Source organism: Mauremys reevesii, linkage group 1 (assembly GCF_016161935.1).
Source record: "Mauremys reevesii isolate NIE-2019 linkage group 1, ASM1616193v1, whole genome shotgun sequence".
NCBI lineage: Eukaryota > Metazoa > Chordata > Testudines > Geoemydidae > Mauremys > Mauremys reevesii.
This window is the reverse complement of record NC_052623.1, coordinates 318725601-318751780: the sequence shown is the minus strand read 5'-3', so window position 1 is coordinate 318751780 and position 26180 is coordinate 318725601. Positions and strand designations below refer to the sequence as shown.

General features: G+C 42.1%; 1 protein-coding gene across 2 annotated transcripts in view; it reads left to right on the top strand.

Annotated features, from left to right (window-relative positions):
• SLC13A1 (solute carrier family 13 member 1) overlaps positions 1–23459 on the top strand; it is a 55245-nt gene extending 31786 nt beyond the window's left edge. For both annotated transcript variants that reach the window (XM_039488312.1, XM_039488322.1), the window contains 8 exons: positions 1065–1184; positions 9817–9915; positions 10010–10111; positions 15930–16033; positions 18186–18295; positions 20734–20895; positions 22284–22421; positions 22570–23459. In XM_039488312.1, the coding sequence (XP_039344246.1) occupies positions 1065–1184; positions 9817–9915; positions 10010–10111; positions 15930–16033; positions 18186–18295; positions 20734–20895; positions 22284–22421; positions 22570–22713 (979 nt within the window). In that variant the 3' untranslated portion in view covers positions 22714–23459. The remainder of the gene's footprint in view (positions 1–1064; positions 1185–9816; positions 9916–10009; positions 10112–15929; positions 16034–18185; positions 18296–20733; positions 20896–22283; positions 22422–22569) is intronic.
• The last annotated feature ends 2721 nt before the right edge of the window (positions 23460–26180 follow it).

The following is a 26180-nucleotide window of genomic DNA, read 5'->3' as shown; positions in this document are numbered from 1 at the left end:
TATGGAGATCAGCTTGCACTTTGTACAGACAAAGTCACTTCTATCCTGTGGAAGGAAGACAAACATGGCGCATCCTGTGCAGGTCACAACAGCGGATTGCTCAGCATCCATAGTCTCTTCCTTCTAAGAGCTTCTTTACCTGTGGCAGAAGCTACTCAGGGACACCTGCGAGAGGGGGGCCTCGGCAGGCTCTCTCCAGGCGAACTCCTTCTGTTTGCCTCTCTGCTCCATATGGAGTTAAAGGCTCTGTAGGTAGAGCTTGTGGTTTAAATACAACATTTGCTCATTTACCTCTTTCCCCAGTTGGTCTCCATCTCCTGCAACAGCCAGTTCTTTTCTTTCAGAAAATCCCACAACTCTACTTTCCTTAGATGTCTGCAGGTGGAGGCTGTTTGTGGCTGGGTGGCCCTTTTATCTGCAAACTTGCATGGTGGGTTCAGATTATATGGGGCCCCAACCAGATTGCAGGGCTCCACACACCTCTCCCACAGGCTCCAACCCAGCAAATGATCTTGGACATTTTATAAGCAATTATCATGGTTATTAAATGTGCATTGGCCTTTCTTCCTCCAATTCTTGCCTTCCCATTTCCATAGCCCATCTTAGAGCCCTAAAGCCCTATCTTCCTCCACCACCACCCCTTCTCACAGAAAGGCCCTTCCTTCTCTTCCTCCATTGCCCCAGAGTCCTAATGGCCCTTCCTCCTCCACCGCCATCCCCATGAGCCATGGGGAGCCTTTACCACAGAGTAGATATTTAATTCTTTCGATCCAGGGAGCAATAGGGTATTCTGTTGCTGCTCTGATATTCAGTGCTCATGGCATGAGGGTTGGACACAGAGGTATGAGCAGCCCAGTTACTTTAATGGCCATTGTCATCATGGGACAGGATAGGAGAGTGAGGTGACATTGACAGTCTGTGGCTGAAGATTCCTGCTCCACTGGAGGCAGCTGATAGCAGCAGTCTTCCCTGAGTATTCCTGTGCGTCAGAGCCTGATGGCATTTTATATAGGGTTTGATTCCTCTTGCAATGCCTAATGTAAGTCTATTTTATTTTCATTCAGACGCTATCCAGATTGCCAGTGCATCAATTTTGGATCCTGGTTTATACTCTGCATCCCCATCACTATTATCATTATGTTGCTCTCCTGGGTCTGGCTCCAGTGGCTTTTCCTTGGTTTCAAGTGAGTAAATGTTAAAAGCAAATAGTAAAATGACAGGTTGATAATGCATGAGATATTCTATACAGATCAAAAAGAACATCATGTCTATATCTAATGCATACACTGTAGAAGGGTAACAATTTATTGTCCTTTCATTGTCAAATAGCACAAATGAGTTCTCTGGAAGTGCTGGGAATTCACACTATCAGTTGTTATGGCTTCTCTGGACTGTCCAACAGGACACCATGGGAAAACTTATTCAAGGATCCATTTTGTAAAATATGTTGTACATTTCTATAGAATATATATACATCATTAGTAGAGAGTATCTGAGAGAAGAATTCAGATTTTACAGTTTGTGGTTCAAAACTTGATGTTATTGAAATAACAAGTATCAGAGGGGTAGCTATGTTAGTCTGGATCTGTAAAAAGCGACAAAGAGTCCTGTAGCACCTTATAGACTTAACAGAAGTATTGGAGCATAAGTTTTCATGGGTGAATACCCACTTGTCAGATGCATGTGGTGGAAATTTCCAGAGGCAGGTATAAATATGCAGGCAAGAATCAGTCTAGAGTTAATGAGGTTAGCTCATTCAGGGAGGATGAGGTCCTCTTCTAGTAGTTGAGGTGTGAACACCAAGGGAGGAGAAACTGCTTTCGTACCTGCTAGAAGAGGGCCTCATCCTCTCTGATTGAGCTAACCCTGTTATCTCTAGACTGATTTTTGCCTGCATATTTATACCTGCCTCTGGAAATTTCCACCACGTGTCTGCCAAAGTGGGTATTCACCCACGAAAGCTTATGCTCCAATACATCTGTTAGTCTATAAGGTGCCACAGGACTCTTTGTCACCTTTTTATTGAAGTAACAGTAGTTTCCTGGCTGATTTCAATGAGGCCAGCATTTAATCCTATGTTTGAACAATGTTTAGCTAACAAACTTGATGAGCAGACTGACCTATTATATTTATAGAAAAATACAATGTTTCCTGTCCACAGATATTCCTGTGTGTGTTTTTTGGGTGGGTTTGCTTCACCCCTGAGTTTTGTGCTTCACGTTTTTTCATAGAATGACAGTTCTTTGGGCCCAATTCTCCATTGCCTTGAACTCTGGATACTTATTTACAGCTGTATGAAGTAGGTGCTCAAAAGTATGAAAAATGGAGTCAGGGTAATTTAGTGTGAAACACTTCCCACATAGCATTTGCTTTCCACACGTATAAAAGGCTGCTTAAGGTGAAGACAGTGGAAAAGTAGGCCCTCTATATTTAATCTTAAATAGAAGCATCTTAAATTTCCTTCTCACTCCACTGATAGTTTGAAACATTAACATTTCATTTTTCTAGGCCATTTTGGCAGTGTTCTTATTAATGCTGTGGAGTGGCTCACTTCAAGAGTGTGGACTGAAAGCCAAAATTGCTAATCTTGTCCCCTGCAAAAGATGCTACAGAACACTCTGATTAATGTGCTGGCTAGTTACACAGTAAAAACTTTCCCATTAGAAAAGAAGGCAATGTATTAACAGGAGAGAGTCTGATTCAGTGAAGACATAGATGACTTCCCTTAATTAGATGGATATGTTGTGTGCTTCATTTGTTCCTTTGTGAAAGCACCCCCTTCATGGGCAAACAAGCCAATTTGACCTTTGAGGCCTTTATTCTTTCTGACAGAAATACTATGATGAATAATACTGCACAGGCATAATGATGATTGTCTAAAACATGAGCTTCCAATGTTCGGACATGAGGTGGCTCTTAGCTATAGATATTTATTGGTAGACACACCAGTACTCCAGTGTTATGTGCCTGTGGTTGTTATTAATATCACTGTTTTGATGGCAGAGCCTAGAGCCCTACTTGTGCTGGATTCTGCATAAGCACTTAGCTAGACATAGTGCCTGCCTCAAGTAGTTTACAATGTAAGTAGAGTAACAAAGAGTGGGATGGGACAGAGAGAGACTGAAGTAAAGTGACTTGCCTAAGAATACATCTTGGCCCACTGGCAGGGCTGGGTATTGTTATATTTGGACCCAGCAAAGAAGGAGATAGAGGCATAGGCACAAAGAGATTTGACTGAACCAAAGATCTCTATTCTGCTGGATTTATCCTTCAGGCTGCAAAACAGAAACTAACATGAAAGTGAGGCTTTGCATTGGGGAAGGTAGAGTGCTCAAACATTTAAAGGGGCAAGACATCACATTCTTCCAACCTACTATAAAAACTTTCCAAACACACATACATTATCGTTTACATGGCTAAAAATAAACACTATATAACTTAACTAAGAATTGTGGGTGGACTACAGCAGACTCTTAAAATGCAAGGGATTATTCTGTGCTGGAATAGCAACTCACTAACTAAACAATTTAACTGGTTTTTGTACGCTCTTGGGACAATGTGGTGATGGTGGTCCAGCCGAGTTCTGAATATCAGGAACAGTCACTGGTAAGGAATCAACTGCATCTAGTATGGAATCAACTGCATTGGGTACCACATTTTTTCCCAACAAGTCATCGAAAATAAGAGTTGCAGGAGAAGGAGGTTCAATTAGAAGAACAGATAGACTTACTGGAACATCCCTGGACTGTGGTACTCATCAAGACTGAAACTGGTCCATGTTATTTCCATAAAATACCACTGGATAGTTCTACCATGAACAAAACAGGTCCTGTCCATTTTAGAAGTTCTACAACTGTAGCTGCAATTCTACACTAAGTCCCCAGCTTGAAAAGAATGATGACAAGTCTCATATGATTGATCAATTTGCATAGTTTGGGATTTGGCTACACATGAAGAAAGTTCAGGACGTAGCAGGTTCCAACAGGTATGCAAATACTGCTTCAGGAAAAGAGGTGCAGGTGACTCCTGGGTAGTAGCATGTGGAGGGTTCCTGGAGAGAAGCCAGAAATTGTCCAATTTTTGCTGATGACTCAAAATAGATTTGTTAGCTTTTAAGGCATGCCTAAGTGTTTACATAAAGCAGTCTGCTAGTCAATTTGTAGCAGGATAATATGGAACAGAGCATATGTGCTTTCATTTGAAGCTAGGAACCTGTGAAATTCTTCAGAACAGAATTGAGGTCCAATATCACTCACCAACTGTACCAGTAAACCAAACTTGCTAAACAAAGTACAAATATGTCCAATGGTCTTAGTGACTGTTGTAGAAGTCATTCTGAAAACTTCTGGCCATTTTGAATGTAACCCCTCTGCTAGGCTGAGACGATAGCAGCAAGGGCCGGGTTCAATACATAGGGGTCCCTTCCCCACCACGTAATGCAAACCAGCTCGAGCCCCCACCCAGTGACCTGGGAAAATCTTACACACACCCCTGGGCGCCTCAAGGAGGCAATGCTTCCCCTCTCGCAAGCACAGACTCTTGGTGTAGCAGAAAAGGTTTAATCACATAAGATAAACAACAAGCATTAAATTTGGAAAATACCTCAACTAAAGTTCATAGGTCAAACCGTGAGCAAAGACCCACCCTAACAAATTGGGCCGTGTCCTTCTCTCTGGGCCCTTGAGTCCAGCAACCCCCCAAATCACCCACAGTCCCAAAAGTCCCACAATTCAAAAGTCTCTGTCCCGGGTCAGTGCAGCCCCAGAGTTCAAGAGTCTCTTTGCAGAGGTCCCCCTCCCCAGCCTGGGTAGAAAGGGGCACCTTATGTGGTTTCGGGGCCAACTGCCCTGCCTCTCCGTGGGGTTCTGCTTCCACTAGTCGTCCCTGCAAACAGCTCAGCTCCGCTTGCTCTGTGGGCTGCTCCACTCTGCCAGCTGCTCTGGTCCACCAGCTGTCCTGTGAGCCACTCCAGCCGTCCTCACGAGCTGCTCAGCTCCACTCACCCAGTGGCTGCACAAACTGCTCCACTCCGCTCTGCCAGTATTGCTTCAGGCTCCCCCACTCATTAGCACAGTGCTCTCAGCTCAGCAAGTCCAGCTCTTCAGTGATTTCAGCTTTTAGTGATTCCAGCTCATAGTAGGGGAGCCCCAGTACCAGTGAATTCAGCTCAGTAACCTACATCTAGGATTCTTAAGGGAATCAAAAATTAACTCTGACATTCCACAGTGGAGAGAGGCATAGGTGGAACTGGTGCTTCTGGCTCACACAAGGAGCCTATGTCACCAAGTACAGATACCTGTCCCCAACCTCTCTCCTTTCAATGGGTTTTGGAACCCATGTGCCCCATCTAGCAAGCGCTATCCAGCTGACAATGAAACCCCCCATCACAAGACAATTTTGTAGTTCCCCATTTACCCAATCAGGGTGACAACATTTTATTCCTCCTGCCCCAATAACAACGAAATTGGGGCTCCCACAGCTGTGAAAATAACCATCCCATGCTGCTTTGCGGTATGCTAAGCGGGGTGGGAGTGCCCATGCAAATAACTGAAATGCTAATGTGAATACTTGAAACTTCCACTCTGCACTCCCCATAATCTACCATCAGATGTCAGGTTAGAGCTCATCCTGACTCTGCTTACATGAACATGTAATTTTCTAAAGGTCCAGCAAAGTCCACATGAATATGTATCCAAGGAGTCTGAGGCCACGATCAAGGCTGTAGATGAGATGGGTCAGGATCATGCTGAATTTGCTGACACATAGTAGAGCACTTTACATTCCTCTCAATAGCTTTGTCAATCCCCAGCCACCAGACATGACTCCAGGCTATGGTCTTCGTCCGTACAATGCCAAAATCACCTTCATGAAGAGCTTCCAAAATCTGACCTTGAAGTGATTTTGGAATATTCACTCACATTCCCCATAAGATGCAACTATGATTCACAGATAATTCCTATTGATGTGATATGAATTGTGTATGTTGATCCAGTGCCTTACCATGTAGTACCATTCCCTTTGTAAGCAAAAACACATTCTCCTTAGCAGTTCATTTGTGGATGTCTGTGCTAGTGATGAGTAACCTATTGCTCAAATTGAGAAAAATACTTCATCTGAAGTTCCTTTGGGTTGATGGGAGCTTGGGCATGGCAGGAGTGACAACTTATTGGCATTGCAGTGCTAAGTCTCTTTACAGAATTGAATAGCATAGGAGTGAGCTGAAAGATGTAATGCCCCTCATTGCATATGAGCAGCAGCTAATGATGGGATTCCATGTTTCCGTCCAAAAAATTGAAAGTAATGGGTGATGATCCATCAGCAAGGTAAAATATCTATCATATTGATAGTTATGGAACTTCTCAATTCTGAAAATAACGCTGAGAGCTTCTTGCTCTGGTTGCGCATAGTTCTCAGGAGTAGTAAGTGTTCATGATGCAAGGGCAGCTGGTTTCTTCATGCCATTAGAAAAAATGTGGGAAAGAACTGCACCCACACCACATGGTGAAGTATCAAAAGCCGATTGCAATAGTAGTGAAGTATCAAAATGCATAAGAACTTCAGCGGATGTCAACAGTTTCTTTGCTTCCTTAAATGCACACTCACACCCTTTAGTCCATTTCCATTTTTTCTTTGCTTCTGACAATTCATGTAAAGATGCCAATACTGTTGCCAGATTAGGCAGAAATTCACCATAGTACTTAAGCAGTCCTAAGAATGAATATAACTGTGAAATGTTCTCTGTTGATGATGCCTGAAGATGGTGCTCCTTTTCTGGCAATTTCCTTAAGCCCATGGCACCAATTACATGTCCAAGGTATTCAACTGAAGGTTTGAAAAACTCACATTTGTCTCAACATAATCTTAGTCCATAGTCTTCCAAATGTTAAAGGCATCCAAATTTCGAAGATGATCCTCGTGATCCTTTCCTGTAACATGGATGTCATCCAAATAGCACTGAACTCCATTCAGTCCCTTCAGAATCTCATCCATGGCTTTCTGGAACAGAGGAGGTGCCAATGTGATACTAAAAGGCAACCAGTTGCAATAAGTAAGTCTTTTTGTGTGTTGATTTTGAGATATTTGTGAGATGCTGGATCAATCTCTGAGCAAATCCAATTTACTGCAACACTCTTCACCACTAAGAATAGAAAACAAATCTTCAGTAAGAGGATACTGGTCTGTATGTAAAACTGGACTCAGCATCACTTTGAGATCTCCACAAATTTGGACTGAGTCTTCCTTCTTGAACACTGGTACAAGAGATGTAGCCCACTCTGTTTGAAACCAATAACAAGATTCCAGTGTTCACTAAACAGTCCAAATCAGCTTCTACCAGAGGCTTCAGAGCATAAGACATAACTCTGGGGTTGCAATATTATGGTTGGCTGTCAGACTTAACAGTGAGCTTCACTGACATGTTGCTTGGTCCAAAGATTTTGAAACAGAGCTTGAAGTGTCTGTCCAGTATTTTGAAGTGCTTTTGTGATCGCCTTGATCTCGGTTCAATTCACCTTGAGCATTTCAAGCCAAGATCTGCTAAATAATGATGGATACTTTTGTTTTACCCTTGTATGTGATTGAACAACTGATAGTCCATCTAGTTGAACTTTTACCTGGAGTATCCCTTTTAAGACTAACAATTCTCTGGTATCCCTTTTAGGACTAACATTTCAAAACCATGGAGGTTCCTTTGTGTGGAACTTGTGACAAAGTCTGGAGATAGGTGGATGCAGAAATCTATGACATAGCAGCTCCCCAGTATTAAGCTGAATTCTTGTAGGAACTCCTTCAGTCCAGGGTGTGACCTAGATCCCATCTGTGACTCCATCTTCTGACAACACATGCAGTGCTAGGTCTTGATCAGCATCACTACAGCTCTTGTCTTTTTCCTCATTATGAATTCCCAACTTCCATCTTTTCTTAGGTTCAGTTGTCACAGGTGTCTTTTATATGTGTTTACTCTATTACTGGTTGTTGAACTGTGCAACATCATGCTGATGTGTCCTTTCTTCTGCAAATGACCTGGTGTGCCCAGCAGTCCTTTTCAGCAGGCACAGCTTGTGCAAACTGCCACATGGAAATTCCTTATGTTTCTGTGGTCCTCTGTCTTGCAGATTCACAAGATGAACTTTTCAGTGCACACTAAATTGCAGAGAATCCTTCTCTGTGGTTTCCATTGCAACTGCTATATCAACTGCTAAGGGAAAGGGATAGCTCAGTGGTTTGAGCATTAGCCTGCTAAACCCATGGTTGTGAGCTCAATCCCTGAGGGGGCCACTTAGAGATCTGGGGCAAAAATCAGTACTTGGTCCTGCTAGTGAAGGCAGGGGGCTGGACTCAATGACCTTTCAAGGTCCCTTCCAGTTGTAGGAGATGGGTATACCTCCAATTATAGAACTGAATATAACCTCTGTTTCAGTGAGTAACTTCATTCCAATGTGGTCATTGTGTAACCCAGAGACTAACTGGTCATGCAGGGCATAACTTAATGTTTCTCCAAACTGACAGTGCTCTGACAACTTCCTGAGAGTAGCAACAAACTCTCCACCTCCCTGATGTCACTCATGAAACCACTATAATCAACGGGATAGGAGAAAAATATGCTGCAGTAATTGCAGCATACATGGCAGTTCCAGGCATAGTTGGAGACATAACAGTCCGTATGCCTTCAGACCCATCACAGTCAGCAAGGTTGAAATTCTTTGTCCATCTGTAATGGTGTTGCAGGTTACAAATTGCTCAGAATGTATGAGGTATACTACACAACATTGCCCATAAAAGATGCCATTTTACTGCTCTCCTGTTGAACTTTGCACCTCCTGGACATTGCTTCCACAGGGAAATTCTTTCTATTCCTTTTTTTTTTTTTAAATTGTACACTATCTGCTCTGGCTCACCCACTGCTGGCTGCCTGCTTACATTGCAAAATTCAGAATTCTTCCTTTTGGCTGCATTTGGGCTCCCTCTGCTGGCTACCGATCCTGTAGTGCAGCCTACAGGTTGTTTGCCTGCCTGCTTGCACCTGGTCAACAAAGATGGCTGCTTGCTTCTACTTCACTGTCTTGTTTGAACAGCTCCAACAGCAGAAACCTCTTCCTTTGATCTGCTTCTAATTGCCTACTTCCCCCTATGTAGCGAACTGGTTCCCAGAAGCAAAAACAGCAGTCTGTCACCCTGTGCCTCCAGGTGAACTTTGTCCCCTTTTCACGTTATTATCTGCTTACTCTTTCTTTTTGTTGTTCAGGTAATGGGAGTACTGAACACTCATGGGATATAAATCCTGCCTTGCCAATGTTATATTTCTGGACCCAGCAAAGAAGGAGAGAGTCGCAAAGACAGAGGGAACTGATAGAAAGACAACTGTCTGCTGTGCTTGCAAAACTGAAACTAACACAAAAGTGAGGTTTTGCACTGCAGAGGGCTCAAATATTTAAAGGGACAGGACATCACAGGAATAGATCCCAAGGCTTTTCATTTCCTAGTCCTATGCCTTGAGCCACTAGACCATGCTGCATCTTTAAAGAACCCAGTGATCTAGGTTGCCTCCTCTACCTTAATGACAAGCCTGAGTTTTGGGCTATATTTTGCTGCTGCCTCTGCCAAGCTCCCATTCACTTGTGTAGACTCCAGCCTGCTCAGGTTACTCCAAATCAGTACTGTAAAGTTCAGAGTGTGCACAATTAAATAGGAGATAATGAGCACTGGCTGGTAGAACTGAAATCTTAGCCTAGTAAATTGGTACAATTAGCTGGAAAGGTTGGGATCTGTGACTATCCTGTAAGAGTAACACTCCATTATTGTTGACTTACATTCCAGTTTCAAAGAAATGTTCCGATGTGGCAAGGAAAAAACAGCCAGAGAACAGGCCTCTGCGCAGGTGATTAAAGAGGAGTACACAAAGCTTGGACCAATAAGGTAAAACAGACTGCAAAACATCAGGCCATTTCAAAACAAGCACAGATTTAAATGTAAGGAAACCAGACACTAACAAATTGTGCTTTTGCTCCAGCTACCCAGAAATCATTACCCTTGTCCTGTTCATTTTAATGGCCCTCTTGTGGTTTACCAGAGAACCTGGATTCATCCCTGGATGGTCTTCTCTTTTTCTTCAGTAAGTAAAACAGCTGAAATACCAACAATGACTATACTGTATTTAATTGTTTGCATTTTCTCCTAGATTTAAAGTGAACTTTAGTACTTGTGAAAGACTGTAGACTGACAGCACTGAAAATCTTTGTTTATCTACAATATGGGAACAGCACGGGCAGCAATATTTCTTTGTACAATATTGAAAAGTAGTACTAAAATGTACTAATTTTACAGAACAAATTCAAGGACATGGTGGACATTTGACATGCTTCAGTCTAATTTTAGACATGCCCAATGAGTGAGAATGAGTAAAGGGGTGGATGGGGGTGGAGATTATGTAGTTATATGAGAAATGAGATTAGTTATGAGTGGGCACATCTTGGTGATTCTTTTGAGTATGTAAAAATGTGCTTTGTTTACATTAACTTGCTGCTTATCAGCAATGCAGAGAAATGGGGTTTTAGGGTGGATTCGAATGAAGAGAGGGGTTGTGGTTTGGTGAATAACCAATGAGATGACCAAACCAAACAAATACAGCAAGCTTCTCCATACTGTTCCCCCCCTCTCCAGTGTGCCTCCAATTGAACCTGGAGGAAATACCTCCAGGAGGAAAAGGTATTTCAGTTTCCATGTCCTTTCAGTCCTTAGCCTCTCTGCTGAAACTCCAGAAAGTGGTGCCAGATGTGATGTAGACAAGCACCTACTAGGAATTCATTTGAAAGCACCACTTTGTTTCGGTCAAAACAGAAAACAAACATCTTGAACCATCATGACCGGTGTGTTACCTAAATGGAATAACCACATAATCACATGTACATAACCTGTGCCTCTTTCCACCTTCCCCTTCCTTTTTGCCTGTATGCCGTGTTGTTTTAACCATGTCAATCCCAGGATATTAGAGAGTCAAGGTTGGTGGGGTAAATCTTTTACTGGACCAACTTCTGTTGGTGAGAGAGACAAGCTTTCAAGCTTACACAGCGTTCTTCTTCAGATATGAGAAACTAACTCAGGGAAGGTCTACACTTAAAATACTGCAACTGCACCGCTGTAGCACTTAAGTGAAGTCTTTCCTGCTGGCATAATTAATCCACCTCCCTGAGAGGTGGCAGCTATGTCAATGGTAGAAGCTCTTCTATCGTCACAGCACTGTCTACACAGAGGGAATCATGTATAATTACGTCACTATAATACAGTATAATTACGTCACTCTGGGGTATGAATTTTTCACACTCTAAGCGACATAGTTATAACGATATAGGTCTGTAATGTAGACCTGGCCACAGAACGTCACAGCTGAAAACAAGGTGGAACAAATTGTTTAGCACCTGTAGTTAACACATATTTCAAGCAACCATTCAAGGTGAAGTGGCCTGTTAACACCTCTCCCGTTGGGGAGGGGGCTATTTATGACTTATTACAACAATCTATAATCCACTAACAACTCCCCTGAGCTGCTTTGCCCTCCCCACCATTCCTTTTCTCCCTCTGACTGGAGGGGTGTTAACCACCTTGTTTTTCTTTTTGCTGGTTATGTCTTCCATTTAAATTCTAAGGTGTTGGGGGCAAGGAGCCGTCCTTTTGGAGTTTTTCCGTGAAGCAACTAGCACACTCGTGTGTGTCATAAAATAATAAATATCAGTAACTTCATGCAGACCATAATGCAGCCACCAAATAGTGCATCTTTTGTTTTTTTCTGGGCTTGGAAGGAATCCATCTAGTAGCCTACATTAAAATGTCCTATAACTCTTTATCACCCATTTCTCTGATGCCCTGCCTCCACTCCTCCCTGTCCTACCTCACTCTTACATTGACTCCATAGTTTCCACACACAACTCTATCTTCTCATCCATTCTCAGCTTTTTTTGCACTTCTCTCAAACAGCTGTATTTATCCCACACATGCCCAGGCTTGGCTCACTCCTTGCATCTTCTTTCTCTGCTGCTGCTTGTGTTCCGCTGAACGACTCTTGAGAAAATCCAGAGACTAGCTATGCATGATTCTTCCACACAAGTGCATCCTCTGCTTTCAAATCCCTCCTCAACCTCCAATATCTGACTGACTTCTTCAAAAAAAAAAATCAATGTGAGCCAATATGAAACAATCCCCCTCTCTCTGCCCCATTTCCCACAGCCTACCATTTTCTCCTCCTTTAGCATGATCTCTGGTTCTAAAGTGTCCAACCTCCTCTCATTTGCATGTCCTTCAATCCTATTCTGTCTCCTGACCTCCTCAGCTCCTCCTTTTCCATTGCCCTTCATCTCACGCTCTCAAAAAACCTTTCTTGACCCCACTTGCTTATTTGGGTACCACCCCATCTTCCTTTTTCTTCTAAATTTCTTGGTCACCTCATCAATAACTCAACTCCATTCTTACCCTTCTTGGTCTGTCTGCTGCCTTTGACATGTTGAACACTTGTTATACTGAAAACTCTCCTCCCCAAGCTCATGATTCTCTCACCTCTTCTGGTTCTCTTCCTACCTCCCTAACCAATTCTTCTGCATATCCTCTTGGAGCTCTAGCTCCTCCTCCTCCTCCTCCTTCTCTTCCACTCTCCAGCTGTCTGTTACTGTTCCCCCAGGGGCCTGTCCTATCTTGTCTCTATATATAGCCTCTCCTTGGGCAACCTCATTCACTCTGCTAGCTTTAAGTATTATCTGTAATGATGCCCAGATCTATATCTGTATCTCAGCTGGGATAGTAAGTTCTCTCCTTACTATATATCAACACACACACACACACACACACACACACACACACACACACACACACACACACACACACACACACACACACACACACACACACACACAGGGTGTTGTAAGGAATAATTAGTTAATGGTTGTAGTTCTTTGAAAAAGTAAAGTGTTAAGTAGAGTTATTTTGTGACACCCAAAGAAAGATAATCAGTATAATGCATCTTATAGTTTTAAAATTGTTTTTTATCTTTTAAACATATTTCTCCAAACAATAGCAAAAATTCAAAAAAAAAATCTACCCCCACAGCAACAATAGAAGAGCTTTTGATCTTGCTCTTGCATGAAGCAACATCTTTTTAAAGAAGATTTTAAAGTGCTGAGCTAATCAAGCAATCAGCCAATCAAGCAATTAAGCTGACTTGAACATGCCTACCTGCTTTAAAATAGCATTTAATGTTCAGAGAGCACCACTTAATGACCTATCCTGATACTAACAAAGCAATTGTAAACAGCTTTTTAAAGGTGCATACACTGATATGTTCCTATATTATCTTCTCTGTTTATTGTTTATCAAACCATCTTGATCTTAAAAAGAGAGGAGTGGAGTGTAGCTATACTATTCACAGGTACTGCACAAGTGTGTTACTTGTGGATGTCCTTTAATGTTTTCATTTGAAATAGACTGCAAACATGTCTCATTTCACATTAGGCTAAATCATGTTGTATTGTATGATAGCTGACCTAACCTGTTGAAATACAAAGCCTGTACTGCTTTACAATGAAAGCATAAGAAACAACATGTCCTGCAATTCAGTATGCCTCTTATTATAATTAATTGATTGTATAATAATTTCCATAAAAAATGAGCAGTTATATTCTTATTCTTACAATCCTCCTTAGATTGATCAGAAATACAGTTTTGCATATTGCAGTTTCAGAGGGGAGTTAAGAATTTTTTCAGGGAGTTGAATTACTTTCATTTTAATATAATAATGTACTGTGGACTGCGTGCAGGGATGACATATATTGATTATATTTTTTTATTCAATTCTAATAGTAGGCCATCTACATGCACTTCTGAAAGGTGTTCAGATACACAGTGATGAATGTGGGACAAGAACCTGAATAAAATCATTCACATTAGGTTGCTACTGGGCCTATTTCCCAGGAATGCTTCAATTCAGCCCATTGTGAGATTTCCTTACAGGACCATACCTACCTGATATATGGGACAATTATTTTTATAGCACCTCATGCTGATATATATTTTGTATCCATGTATCATAAGTCAGGCAAATAGGTGCTTAAAAATCATATATTTCAATACACCATGGTCTTTGGAAAACTACAGTTAGAGAAACACCCATGCCCATCATGTCAAACAGCAGTGACAGCTGCTAATTTTTAATTCCAGCTCAGGTATTGTTCTCCTTTTGAATCCATTTCTGTGTATGCAGTATTGTCCCAAGAGCAGATTTTCCAGGAATAATGGAATTGCATCAGAAAATCTAATTCTGTAACCTCACTATTGTTCACAGATGTTTCTGCTGCCTAGACATAGTAGTTGCAGGCATTATATCATTACAAGCCAAATCCTACATTCCAGTACAACTCCCAGTGAGTACAGAATAGGATCCTCCTATAAATGTCTGCTTGGAATATCAATGCTTTGAATTGACAAACGTACACATTTAATATATTTTGCATATTTTAAGAACATAGGTTTTTATGGAATGATGTTAAAGTAATGAAGAGGGCTACAAATAAGTTCAGTTCTTCTAGGAACTGATGAAGCGGGAAGGTTGAGCAATATTGTCACATGAGTATTGTACATGCAGCCATAAGGGTATTGCAGTAGCAGTGGCATTAATGTGTCCCACATATTATTTCTAAAAACTGTAGCCTGCAAAAACAAATCTTTTCCATGGTAGCAGACAACAGAACAAAAATATTTTTAAAGCAACTCCCAGCATTTATGGACCATTCCTCTTTTTACAACCTTAAGAAGCTAGCTAGTAGTGTTCCTTTCACATGAGAGTTTGTGGGACAAAATTAGTTTTAGAAGAACTATGAGGTGGTTTCAGTGCAATATTCATATTAAAATATCTTTGAGTTTCACTCAGCATTGTTAATAGATTTAGGATACCCTAGGTTGCCCTGTTGGATTATACAATGTTATAAAGTGTAACAAAGTGTGATGGTTTATTCCAAGGAAATAGCTAACATAATATAAAACCTAAGGGTCAAATTATTCCTGGAACATATAAACCAGGATAGGACCAAAAATATGTGGAAATGTGGCATGATGCTGGAAGGAAAAATACTCTGTATCAATCCAAAAATAAGGAGATCCCAAGGGCCCTTTGCAAAAAAATAAATAAATACTGACAAGACATTGGCTCGGATCCGTCTTGCTCAAGCAAAATTCTCATTCTACTTAATGGGAGTTTGGGCTGAGTAAGAAGTGCAGAACTGGACACAATGGACTAGATCCTTGCCTATGCCTGAGAAGCACACAGCATAAATTATGTGAGTATTTGTGTGTTAAGGTGGCATAAAGCTCACCTTTTCATTCCTCTGATCCTGGGCTGCTCTGTGCTGAGCTGATCCCCAGTAGTAAACAGAGCAGTGGAAGGGCTACTCTAATTTGCACCACTTTCAAACAGTTCCAAGGAGCTGTAAATGCACCCAGAGATCAGTGCAGCATAGGGGCACCCCAGACTCTATGGTTATACCTCCTATGGTGGCAGCAGAGAGAGGTTGCCATAAAAGGCTCCATGTCATCTCTAGATCATGAGAGGATCCCTCTTTGGGCAGGAATGATCTTCCTGGGACCAGTTACCTTGGCTCTATTGCTAGATTCTACCGCTGCGAGAAGTGCAACGCAACTATATTACACCCAAGAATCTGGCCATTTTTTATTTTATTTATTTATTATTATTATTTTGTGAAAATGGGAACCATATAACTGCAGATTTATAAACTTGATAGAATGTGACAAATTACTGTGCAGTCACACACAGACCAAAAGTTTTAGTATTTATAATATTCTTCTTGTATGCTGTTTCTACAGAATATTATTTTTCCTGGAGCTGTATATCCTTTATTCTTTATTTACTAAAAATACATTTAATCTCTCCTTAGATACCCAGGCTTTGCTACAGATTCAACAGCTGCCTTATTAATTGGCCTCCTCTTCTTCATTATTCCAGCAAAAACTTTGTCTAGGACTTCAAATGGAGAGAACAGTTGGGTATATTTTTATTGGACCTTTGTTAGACCGAGGATTGTAGTGACCTTATGTGAATATAATTGAGTGTTTAGTCTAGGAACTCTATCAGGTATTTAAGCCCAACAGGTACACTAGATTTTGTTAAATAAAAGGAAACGTGGATAGTCGATGGAGATTGTTAGAAAAACCTGATAGAAATCGAAAAATGTTCATGATATCAATTCAAATAGTTTTTGTTCCCATTTAAACAACTCCCTGCAGTGCTAGAAACCAGAACACAAGAGCATTGAGTTAGTGCATGAGATCTAGGGCTCATCTTCACTATCGGGCTAATTCAACCTAAATTACGCGACTCCATCTACAACCTAAATTACGTGACTCTGGTCGATTTCCCTTACTCTTCTCGGGGAGCTGGAATACCAGAGTTGACTGGCATGCACTCTGATGTCGATTTAGCATGTCTTCACTAGACCCACTAAATTGACACCCATTGCATCAATTGCAGTAGTGTCGATCACCCTGATAGTGAAGACAAGCCTTCAGAAAGCAAAACTGACCTATGATGAGAAAGTGATACTGAGCTTCATTTCAGTGTCCAAACTGAGTGAAGACCAAATAGAATAAATTAAAAATAGCTGGATAAGTGGCGAGAAGTACATTTGATTGTTAAAAAATTCTTTGGGACATATTTTGTTCAGTTTCACTCATGTAAATCCAGATTAACTCGAAGTCCATGTAACACTGAATGTTACTTTATATATTATTGTTGCTATGGTACATAAACTAGCTCATGTGTTCAAAAAAAGGGTTCACTGATATGTGCATATATGGGCCGGATTCTCATTTACAGAGCTGGCGCTTCCATTAGGTGACCCTAGGCGGTCGCCCAGGGCGCCAGGATTTGGGGGGCGGCATTTTGTGCGCTTACCACGGGGCACATGGGAACTTCCGGTTCTGCTCCCGTCGCGCCGCCGGAGAAGGACCTTCTGTCGATGTGCCGCGGAAAGCAGTGGCAGGCAATTGAGCAGCTCAATGACTGCCGCTGTCGCCTGCGGCATTTCAGCGGAGGGTCCTTCTTTGGCGGCGCGATGGGAGTGGAACCAGAAGCTCCCGCACACCCTGTGGGGAGCGCACAAAATGCCGCCCCCCGAATTCTGCCTAGGGCGCCAGAAACTCTGGCACCGCTCCTGCTCATTTACAATAGGTGGCTTTAAATAGCTTTGGCCGTGGAAAGAGGTTTTAAAAAGGGCATAAATGGAAAGGGGCCTTGAAATTTATACTTGCTTTAAGGTCCCCTTACAGTGGTAGAGTTGTGTAAAGTGTCTGTAGCATAAATGAGAATCAGAATTGTGTATATATACATTTTTCTAGGTAACAAGTGTGGGATTTTTTGTGGGGGTGTTACTGGTTTGCGTTTTTTTTTTCTTTCCTCACTAAGGGGCTAATTCTGCCACCATCACAATGAGCAGAAAATTAATTCCTTGCCAAGGAAATCAAGTGGTAGTACTTGCAGAGTAAGAACAGAATCAGTGTAAGGCCAGCAGAAGTTCACTCTAAGTAGGCACGTGATCCAAAGCCCATTGAATTGAGTGGAAACCTTTCCATTGACTTAGTGGGCTTTGGATCAGACACTAGGGTTTGTTTCTTAACAAAATATTTTCAGCCCTTATTTACATTAACCTTAGGAAAATATAAAATGGTGAATGAGTCTATTTTCATTCCATTCTCCTGTCTTAGAAAGTAATTTACCCAGATTAGAATATGACCTGAGCTGGAATTCTGTATGTACTCAAAACTCCTCCTGAAATCAGTGAATTTTTTAGATGAGCAAGGAATACAAGATCAGACCCTAAATGTGTCTCAGTGAAGCCCAGAATTTACACTGCAATCTATTTAAGTAGAGTAGCCATCTTGCTGCATTAGGCCCATCAATTTCTATTTTTCATAAGGGGGCAGCTTCTCAGCTGGTGCGAAGTATCATGGCTCCACTGAAGTCAATGGTGTATTGACAATTCAGAGCTGCAAAGGGTCTTCCCCAGGAAGTTCAAGATGATGAGAAGAAAAGCCTTCTTAATGTTGTGATAAAGATTTGCCTTTACATGTTTCACTTGCATATCTGGAGAGAAGTTATATCGAGATGTCTTTTTAAAACTTTTTTTTTCCTCTAGCTATTTTTGATTACACTCCTCTGATTACTTGGAAGGAATTTCAGTCATGCATGCCCTGGGAGATAACGATTCTTGTTGGTGGAGGTTTTGCACTGGCAGAGGGCTGTGAGGTAATGCAATTTCTACAAGATTCTGAACAATTAACATGACCTGTGCCGAGAAAAACACAGCCTACTGGCATATTCAAGGTTATTCTGTCATTTTACAAGTGTGTCTTGCTAACAATTAAACCTGGAACACTGAAATGCAGAGAAGATACAAGAATATTCATATTGGACACTAAAAAAAACAGATCCAAGCCTCAATTAACAGACTTCATAAATTATATGCCTGAAGCTAGCAGCATCTAAGTCTTTGTGCACAGAAGTTTGAAATAAAGACTTATTTGCTGAATTTCACTGTATATAAATGACTCCCAGTTAATCCAAATCCTTTGTTATCTGAACAGTTTATATTTTTCTGCTGTTGAAAAAAAAAATCTAAAGTCAAGCAATGAACTGGAGAAAAAATACAAATATTTTGGTCAGTGAAGTCATTTCAAAATCTTTTAATCCTGTCGCAGTTTGTATTACTTGTTATTATTACTGTGGTAGCTGTCAGGGATCCAAAGAGGGATTTAGAATTCCATTGTACTAGAAACTATACAAACAAATAACATGACTCCAGAAAGCAGATTTGAATTTTGGTCTCCCACATCCTAAGTTTGGCAAGAAACTGTGATTGAGACAGATTCTGGAGCTATGTGGATGTTAGGATAAACATCTAGGATGAGAGAGCCCCAAGTTCAAGTCCTATTCCACTGGTTAGTTAATTAATTATACGCAGTAGAACAGCTTCAACCAGAGAAATTGACAGGTACCCATCCCAGTGGCTAAGGCAATCTTCTTAAAGCATAGGCTAGAGCTGAGTTTAAATCTCTTCTCAACATCAGGTAGTGAGGAGAACTGAGCCTGGCTGCATGCCCCAACTACCAGGCTAAAAGTTATGAGAGCTCTGACTCCAGCCCAAAAAATTTAAAGGTTTCTCAGTTTAAACTATCCAGTGAAAACAAATTCGCAGATAGTGTTAGGTTGCCCAAAACTGCATTTTTCAGTGAATAAACTGACTGCCAAAAAAATTCTTCCAGCTTTATTCTGCCTGGGTTGAGCTCCCATGTAGAACACCACTGTTTTATCCCATAACTAAGGTGAGCAAGATTTGGCCCTAAAGGTTATCTAGTAACATAAGAACAGCCATACTGGGTTGGACCAAAGGTCCGTCTAGCCCAGTGTCCTGTCTTCTGACAGCGGCCAATGCCAGGTGCCTTAGAGGGAATGAACAGAACAGGTAATCATCAAGTGATCCATCCCCTGTCACCCATTCCCAGCTTCTAGCAAACAGAGGCTAGGGAAACCATCCCTGCCCATCCTGGCTAATAGCCATTGATTGACCTATCCTCCATGAATTTATCTAGTTCTTTTTTGAGCAGACTTAAAACATTTGAGGTTAGAGTCATGGAGTCATAGACTTTAAGGTCAGAAGGGACCATTATGATCATCTAGTCTGACCTGCACAACGCAGGCCAGAGAATCTCACCCACCCACTCCCGCAACAAACCCCTAACCTATGTCTGAGCCATTGAAGTCCTCAAATCATGGTTTGAAGACTTCAAGGTGCAGAGAATCCTCCAGCAAGTGACCCGTACCCCACGCTGCAGAGGAAAGCGAAAAACTCCAAGAGCCTCTGCCAATCTGCCCTTGAGGAAAATTCCTTCCCGACCCCAAATATGGCGATCAGCTAAACCCTGGGCATGTGGACAAGACTCACCAGCCAGTCACCCAAGCAAGAATTCTCTGTAGTAACTCAGATCCCACCCCATCTACTATCCCATCACAGACCATTGGGCATATTTACCGCTAATAGTCAAAGATCAATTAATTGCCAAAATTAGGCTGTTCCATCATACCATCCCCTCCATAAACTTATCAAACTTAGTCTTGAAGCCAGATATGTCTTTTGTCCCCACTGCTCGCCTTGGAAGGCTGTTCCAGAACTTCACTCCTCTGATAGTTAGAAACCTTTGTCTAATTTCAAGTCGAATCTTCTTGATGGCCAGTTTATATCCATTTGTTCTTGTGTCCACATTGGTACTGAGCTTAAATAATTCCTCTCCCTCCCTGGTATTTATCCCTCTGATATATTTATAGAGAGCCATCATATCTCCCTTCAGCCTTCTTTTGGTTAGGCTAAACAAGCCAAGCTCTTTGAGTCTCCTTTCATAAAACAGGTTTTCCATTCCTCAGATCATCCTAGCCAGGTTGTCTCTGTAAACATCTGTAAGTTATAAACATTGCAGTATAGTTTGTGCACTTGGCTTAGGAGAAGAAATGCAATGTCTTGATATGAGAACACTGCAATAAAAACACATGGTAGGATGAAGTATATTTTATGATCTGTGTTATCGCTAACTATACAAATATGCCACATATTAATAAGTGAATAAACTTCATTAATACTATGTTGTTTAAATTTTTCATTCAATAATTGTATAATCCTATTCCTTATTCAGGTTTCAAAACTATCAGCTTGGATAGGAAGCAAATTAACCCCTCTCGGATCATTACCAATGTGGTTGATTATCCTAATATCATCTCTGATTGTCACCTCAGTAACAGAAGTGGCCAGCAATCCAGCTACCATCACTATATTCTTGCCTATACTATCACCTTTGGTGAGTACTCTGTCTAGGTCTGTTTTAACCTTCGTGTTCTTTGCTCTATCCAAGAAAAATACACTATATAATTGTAATGTGTCTATAAACTCACACACACACACTGAGCAGCTGCCAATTGTGGAGGCAGGCACCCACAGCTGCAACCAGTAGAGAAAACAAAACCTGCTATAAAGGGGAGAGTACAGGGCCAGAAGGGGAGGTAGAAAGCCCTGGGATAGCAAAGGGGTGACAGTCCTGTTCCAGGCTGCCTTCAAGAAAAAGTAAGGAGATTGCAAGACCTAAAACTGAAGGACTGATAGACCTAATTGAAGGTGAGGGTCCAGGAACTGACCTGACTGAGAAGCAAAGTAAGATGGTTCAGTCAGGAGAAGCTGAGACCCCTCAAGAGATCACCCCAAGAGACCATGACAATAATATATAATGGACTCTCAAAGCATGGGTGCCATCAGCTTAAAAACCAAGCTGGTCAAAGAAATAGTTTAAAACAAACAAAAAACATGATTTAAAAAAAAAAATTCAAATTTTGATGGAATTTTGAATGCTTTGAAAATCAAAAAATCCCCAACAAGCTCTAATCTTCTTTTTTAAAATGGAAGTGTTTCCAAGAAAATTTCTGACAGAGGGTTTTATCAAAATTGAAATTTTTTTGAGAAAACATTTTGTTGAGAAATCACAAGTCAAAATCTTTGACAAGCTCAATCTGAAAAATAGTAGTAAGCCAACTGAGAGTTGCTGAATATGTATTTCCCACTTTCTCAATCGCTTCTCCATCTCTCCCTGTCCTCCCGATCAAATACTGGGGCAATGGCATAAAGCTCATCCTCTCCTTCCTTTTACCATCTGCACCCTCTGAGTTCTCTACCCTCCCACTCTTCTTCCTCCTTTGTAACCTACTATGTTCAGCTCCCTATCTTCTCGTCTTGCCTGGCTCCTATATAATTATCTTCTTCTTCTCCCACTGCTCCAGTCACATTACTTAACTTCCTGAATCACTTTGCTAACTTCCTGTTTTTTACCACATCCAAATTCAATCTCCCCCCATCTCTTTTAAAGCTCTTCCTTGAACTGTTGCACTGTATCTGTTAGAATGTAAACACTCTGATGCAGGGGCCCTTGCTTTATTCTGTGGTTAATAAAACACTCTGTACTTACTATGCTAATGTTTATTAACTATAATTACAGTAAGTATTATAATGTAATCAAGCTGCAATTATAATATTTTGTTACAATATAAACAAATTTATAAACCTTTCAAAAGGTTGTTTCTTTGTATTTGAACAAGTTATTCAGTTCATTCATGTGCTTGTATTATTGTAGCAAGTAAGTATTTGTAGGTATGTGTCCCTGGAAATCTGTTATTTCTCATTATCTTTACCATCTGGCAGGCTGAAGCTATTCATGTGAACCCACTTTATATTTTGATACCGACTACACTGTGTACTTCATTTGCGTTCCTGCTTCCCGTAGCAAATCCACCCAATGCCATTGTATTTTCATATGGTCATTTGAAAGTTATTGACATGGTGAGTTATTAACAGAAATACCATAACATCCAGTGTTGCTTTCTGATAATCACACTAATGCTGATGTCTGATTTTGCCATTTTGGAAATTTTCTTCAGAATTGCTTAGTTTTTCTGATACCAACTTTTGATTTTTGTTATTACTCTAGGTGAAAGCTGGCTTGGGTGTTAATATCATCGGAGTTGCTGTAGTTATGCTTGCTGTCACAACATGGGCAGTGCCCCTGTTTGATCTTCAAACATATCCAGGTTGGGCACCAGGTCTTTCCACTGTGAATAACACAGGGCCGTAAAAACTGGCAAGGTTTTTGTGGGTTTTTTTACTATTATTTGGTGAGTTAGTAGAAATGCAAAATACACCACAATAACGATAGTGATCCATGTTACTTTGAAGTCCATATTTCCCAGTCCCAGGGATAGATGATCTGCTGATCCTAATCAGGAATAATGTTATCCAAATATGGACTTTGCAAACACCATGAAGCTTGAATATGTTTCTTAGCCAGGTCGTCTTATTCAGATTTTACTTGTACATGTTGTTGAGTACCATCTGTGAATGTGCACATTCTTTATGAATGACAATTTGTCCCTGTTCTTAGGGTCATAAAATAACAGGAGCTATCTATTTTAACATTTTAAATGTAGGAACATTTGCTGCTGGTCTGTAGAACACACTGTATTTTTGGTTGTTGGGGTTTTTTTGGTTTTTTTTTTTCAAGTCATAAAATTTTAGATGATGATGATGATTACAAATGAAAGGTCAGGCTGGGGATTGTCTGAACAATCCATTCACTGCCCTGTCCATAAATCTGATCTTGTAGGAAAAGTACAATCTGTGGAGAGCTGCCTGGGTATTTATACTCCCGCTATTCTGTCAATGTTTCTCTGGCCATCCCCTTACTATCTGCAGGGAAAATCATTTAGACCCCAGTTCAGGAAAGCAATTAAGCGTTTATTTAATTCTATCCTTATCCAGGACTGTACTTAAGCCAGGGGGTATCACAACAAATTTTTTGGTGGCCTCAGAGTGCAGCCACCAACTCTTGCTGGTGGCCACACTGATACTTTTTCCTAAAATACTTAATTTACTTTAGGAAAAACAAATAAATATGCATGTATACACATCCAGATCATTGTAATTTATTCATGTAGGATTTTTTTTTGCAGACTCAATACAAATAATGCTGTGAAAAGTCATATTTGTATGTTTGTTAATATCACTTTTCACAGGAAGTCCTTGCAAGGTAAGACCTGAATGGAGGGGTTGAGGGTGAGGCAGCAGAGGCCAGGGGCGATGGATGGGGGGCTCCACGACCACGTGGTCAGAGATGCGGGTCAGCACCTGGGGCTGAGGGTCGGTGCCCTGGCCCAGCACCCACTGGAGCCCAGGGTCATTCCCCCAGTTGTGTGGCCAGGGCCGGGAATCGGCGCCCAGGGCTGGGGATCAGCACCCACTGCCATGTAGCTGGGGGTTGGCACCTGGAGCCAGCACCTTATGCTGTGCAACTGGGCTGAGGGTCAGCACCCAGGGTCAGAGCCTGGGGTCCATGCCTGCTGCTGCACAGATGGGGCTAGTAATCAGTGTCCTGAGCCAGCACCCACTGGCGCCAGCTGCTGCGCAACTGGGACTGGAGGTCGACATCCAGGGCCAGCATATACCGGAGCCTGGGGTTGGTGTCCGCTGCTGCATGACTGGGGATGGGGATCTGCACCCAGGGCTGGTGCCTGGGGCTGGGGATCGGTGCCCATGGCCAGAACCTGCCGGAACCCAGGGTCGACATCCAGGAGCAGTGCCCGGGGTCAGCAGCCAGGGCTGGGAGTCAGAGCATGTGGCCAGGGTTTGACTGCCAACAGGTTTGGGGCTGACACTTGGGGTCTGCACCTGCTGTTGCATGGCCAGAGCTAAGGGTCAGCATCCAGAGCTAGCACCCACCAGAGCCCAAGACCAGCACTGGGGATCTGCACCCAGGACGGGCAGCTGCTGGAGCTCAGGGTCAGTGCCTGGGGCCAGCCCCCAGGGTAGGGTAGGGGGTTGGTGCACGGATGGGGGTCAGCGCCTGGGGCCAGCAGCCGCTGGTGGGATTGGGGGTTGGCATCATGCGGCCAGAGCCAGGGATTGGAGCCCGTCGCTGCGCGACCAGGGGTTGGAGTGTGCAGCCCCATGACTGGATCCCTAGTCTGCAGCCAGGCTCCCTAAGTCCCTGCCACCCAACCACCCCAGGGCTGAAGTATGAGCGCCACTAAGTCTCCTGCCCCAGTACAGAACTCGCCTTGCTCCTTCAGCGTTGTACCCCACTTGTCTCTAAAGACATGCAGAGTGGTGCAACAGGGACAAAGGGGAGGGGCCATTGCTTTGCCACCCCCCTTTATCAATGCCCAGGAAGCTGTCGTGGCCATAGGTAAACCCCCTGGTGGTTGCCTGTGGCCAGAGTGGCCACATTTGAGAATAGGTGAATTAAGCATTTACTTAAAGTTACGGACATACTTTAGAGTTGTCCTAGATAGAGATGCTCTCCTGAATTGGAGCCTATAAGAGTGAAGAATAAACTATCAGAATAATTCTCTGCTCAGGACCTGTCAAAACAATAGATGCATTCTTTAGATTAATACACAGCATACAGTCCTGGCGAGTTAAAATGCAACTCTCCTTAACAAGTTGATATCTCCTTCAGGATAGGTACAATTTTAAGCTTCCTAGACTGTATTAATGTTAGAAACATTAAAAAAGCCCATGTGATTGAAGAGGAAGTTTGCAGTTAAAAGCTGTTTAGAGATCATTTACATTGTTATAATGTGTTTTGCAGATTAAGAGCTATAACATTCGCCTCTTATTGGGTTATAGTAGTTAGTGAGTTATGTGTACCATCATCCAAATGTTAGACTCAAGTCTACATACTTGAGGTCAGGTCCACCCTTGGGGCTGCCTTACAAACAGTGTATGGGACGATAGGAGTGTTTTTTCCCCCTGGGGAACCTCACAAAAATAAGATTGGTGTCTCTTCAGTTAATCCCAGGAAGCAAAATTTTACAAAGATATTTTCTTGGCAAGTTTAAAGAAAGGGGGCATATTGTCTTCTGCCATGGAAAACATGAAGTAAGCAAACTTCCTGTGCCTTTGCCACAATGAATGTGACATCCTAAGGGTACGTCTATACTACGGGATTATTCCGATTTTACATAAACCGGTTTTGTAAAACAGATTGTATAAAGTCGAGTGCACGCGGTCACACTAAGCACATTAATTCGGCGGTGTGCGTCCATGTACCGAGGCTAGTGTCGATTTCCGGAGCGTTGTACTGTGGGTAGCTATCCCGTAGCTATCCCATAGTTCCCGCAGTCTCCCCTGCTCATTGGAATTCTGGGTTGAGATCCCAATGCAAAAACAGTGTCGCGGGTGATTCTGGGTAAATATCGTCACTCAATCCTTCCTCCGGGAAAGCAACTGCAGACAATCATTTCACGCCCTTTTTCCCTGGATTGCTGTGGTAGACTCCATAGCATGGCAATCATGGAGCCCGTTTTGCCTTTTGTCACTGTCACCGTATGTGTACTGGAAGCTGCTGACAGACGTGGTACTGCACTGCTACACAGCAGCATTCATTTGCCTTTGCAAGATAGCAGAGATGGTTACCAGTCATATTGTACCGTCTACCATGCCATTGTAAATTGGCGATGAGATGACAGTTATCAATCGTTCTGTTCAGTCTGCTGCTGTCATGAGTGCTCCTGGCTGGCCTCGCTGAGGTTGGCCGGGGGCGCA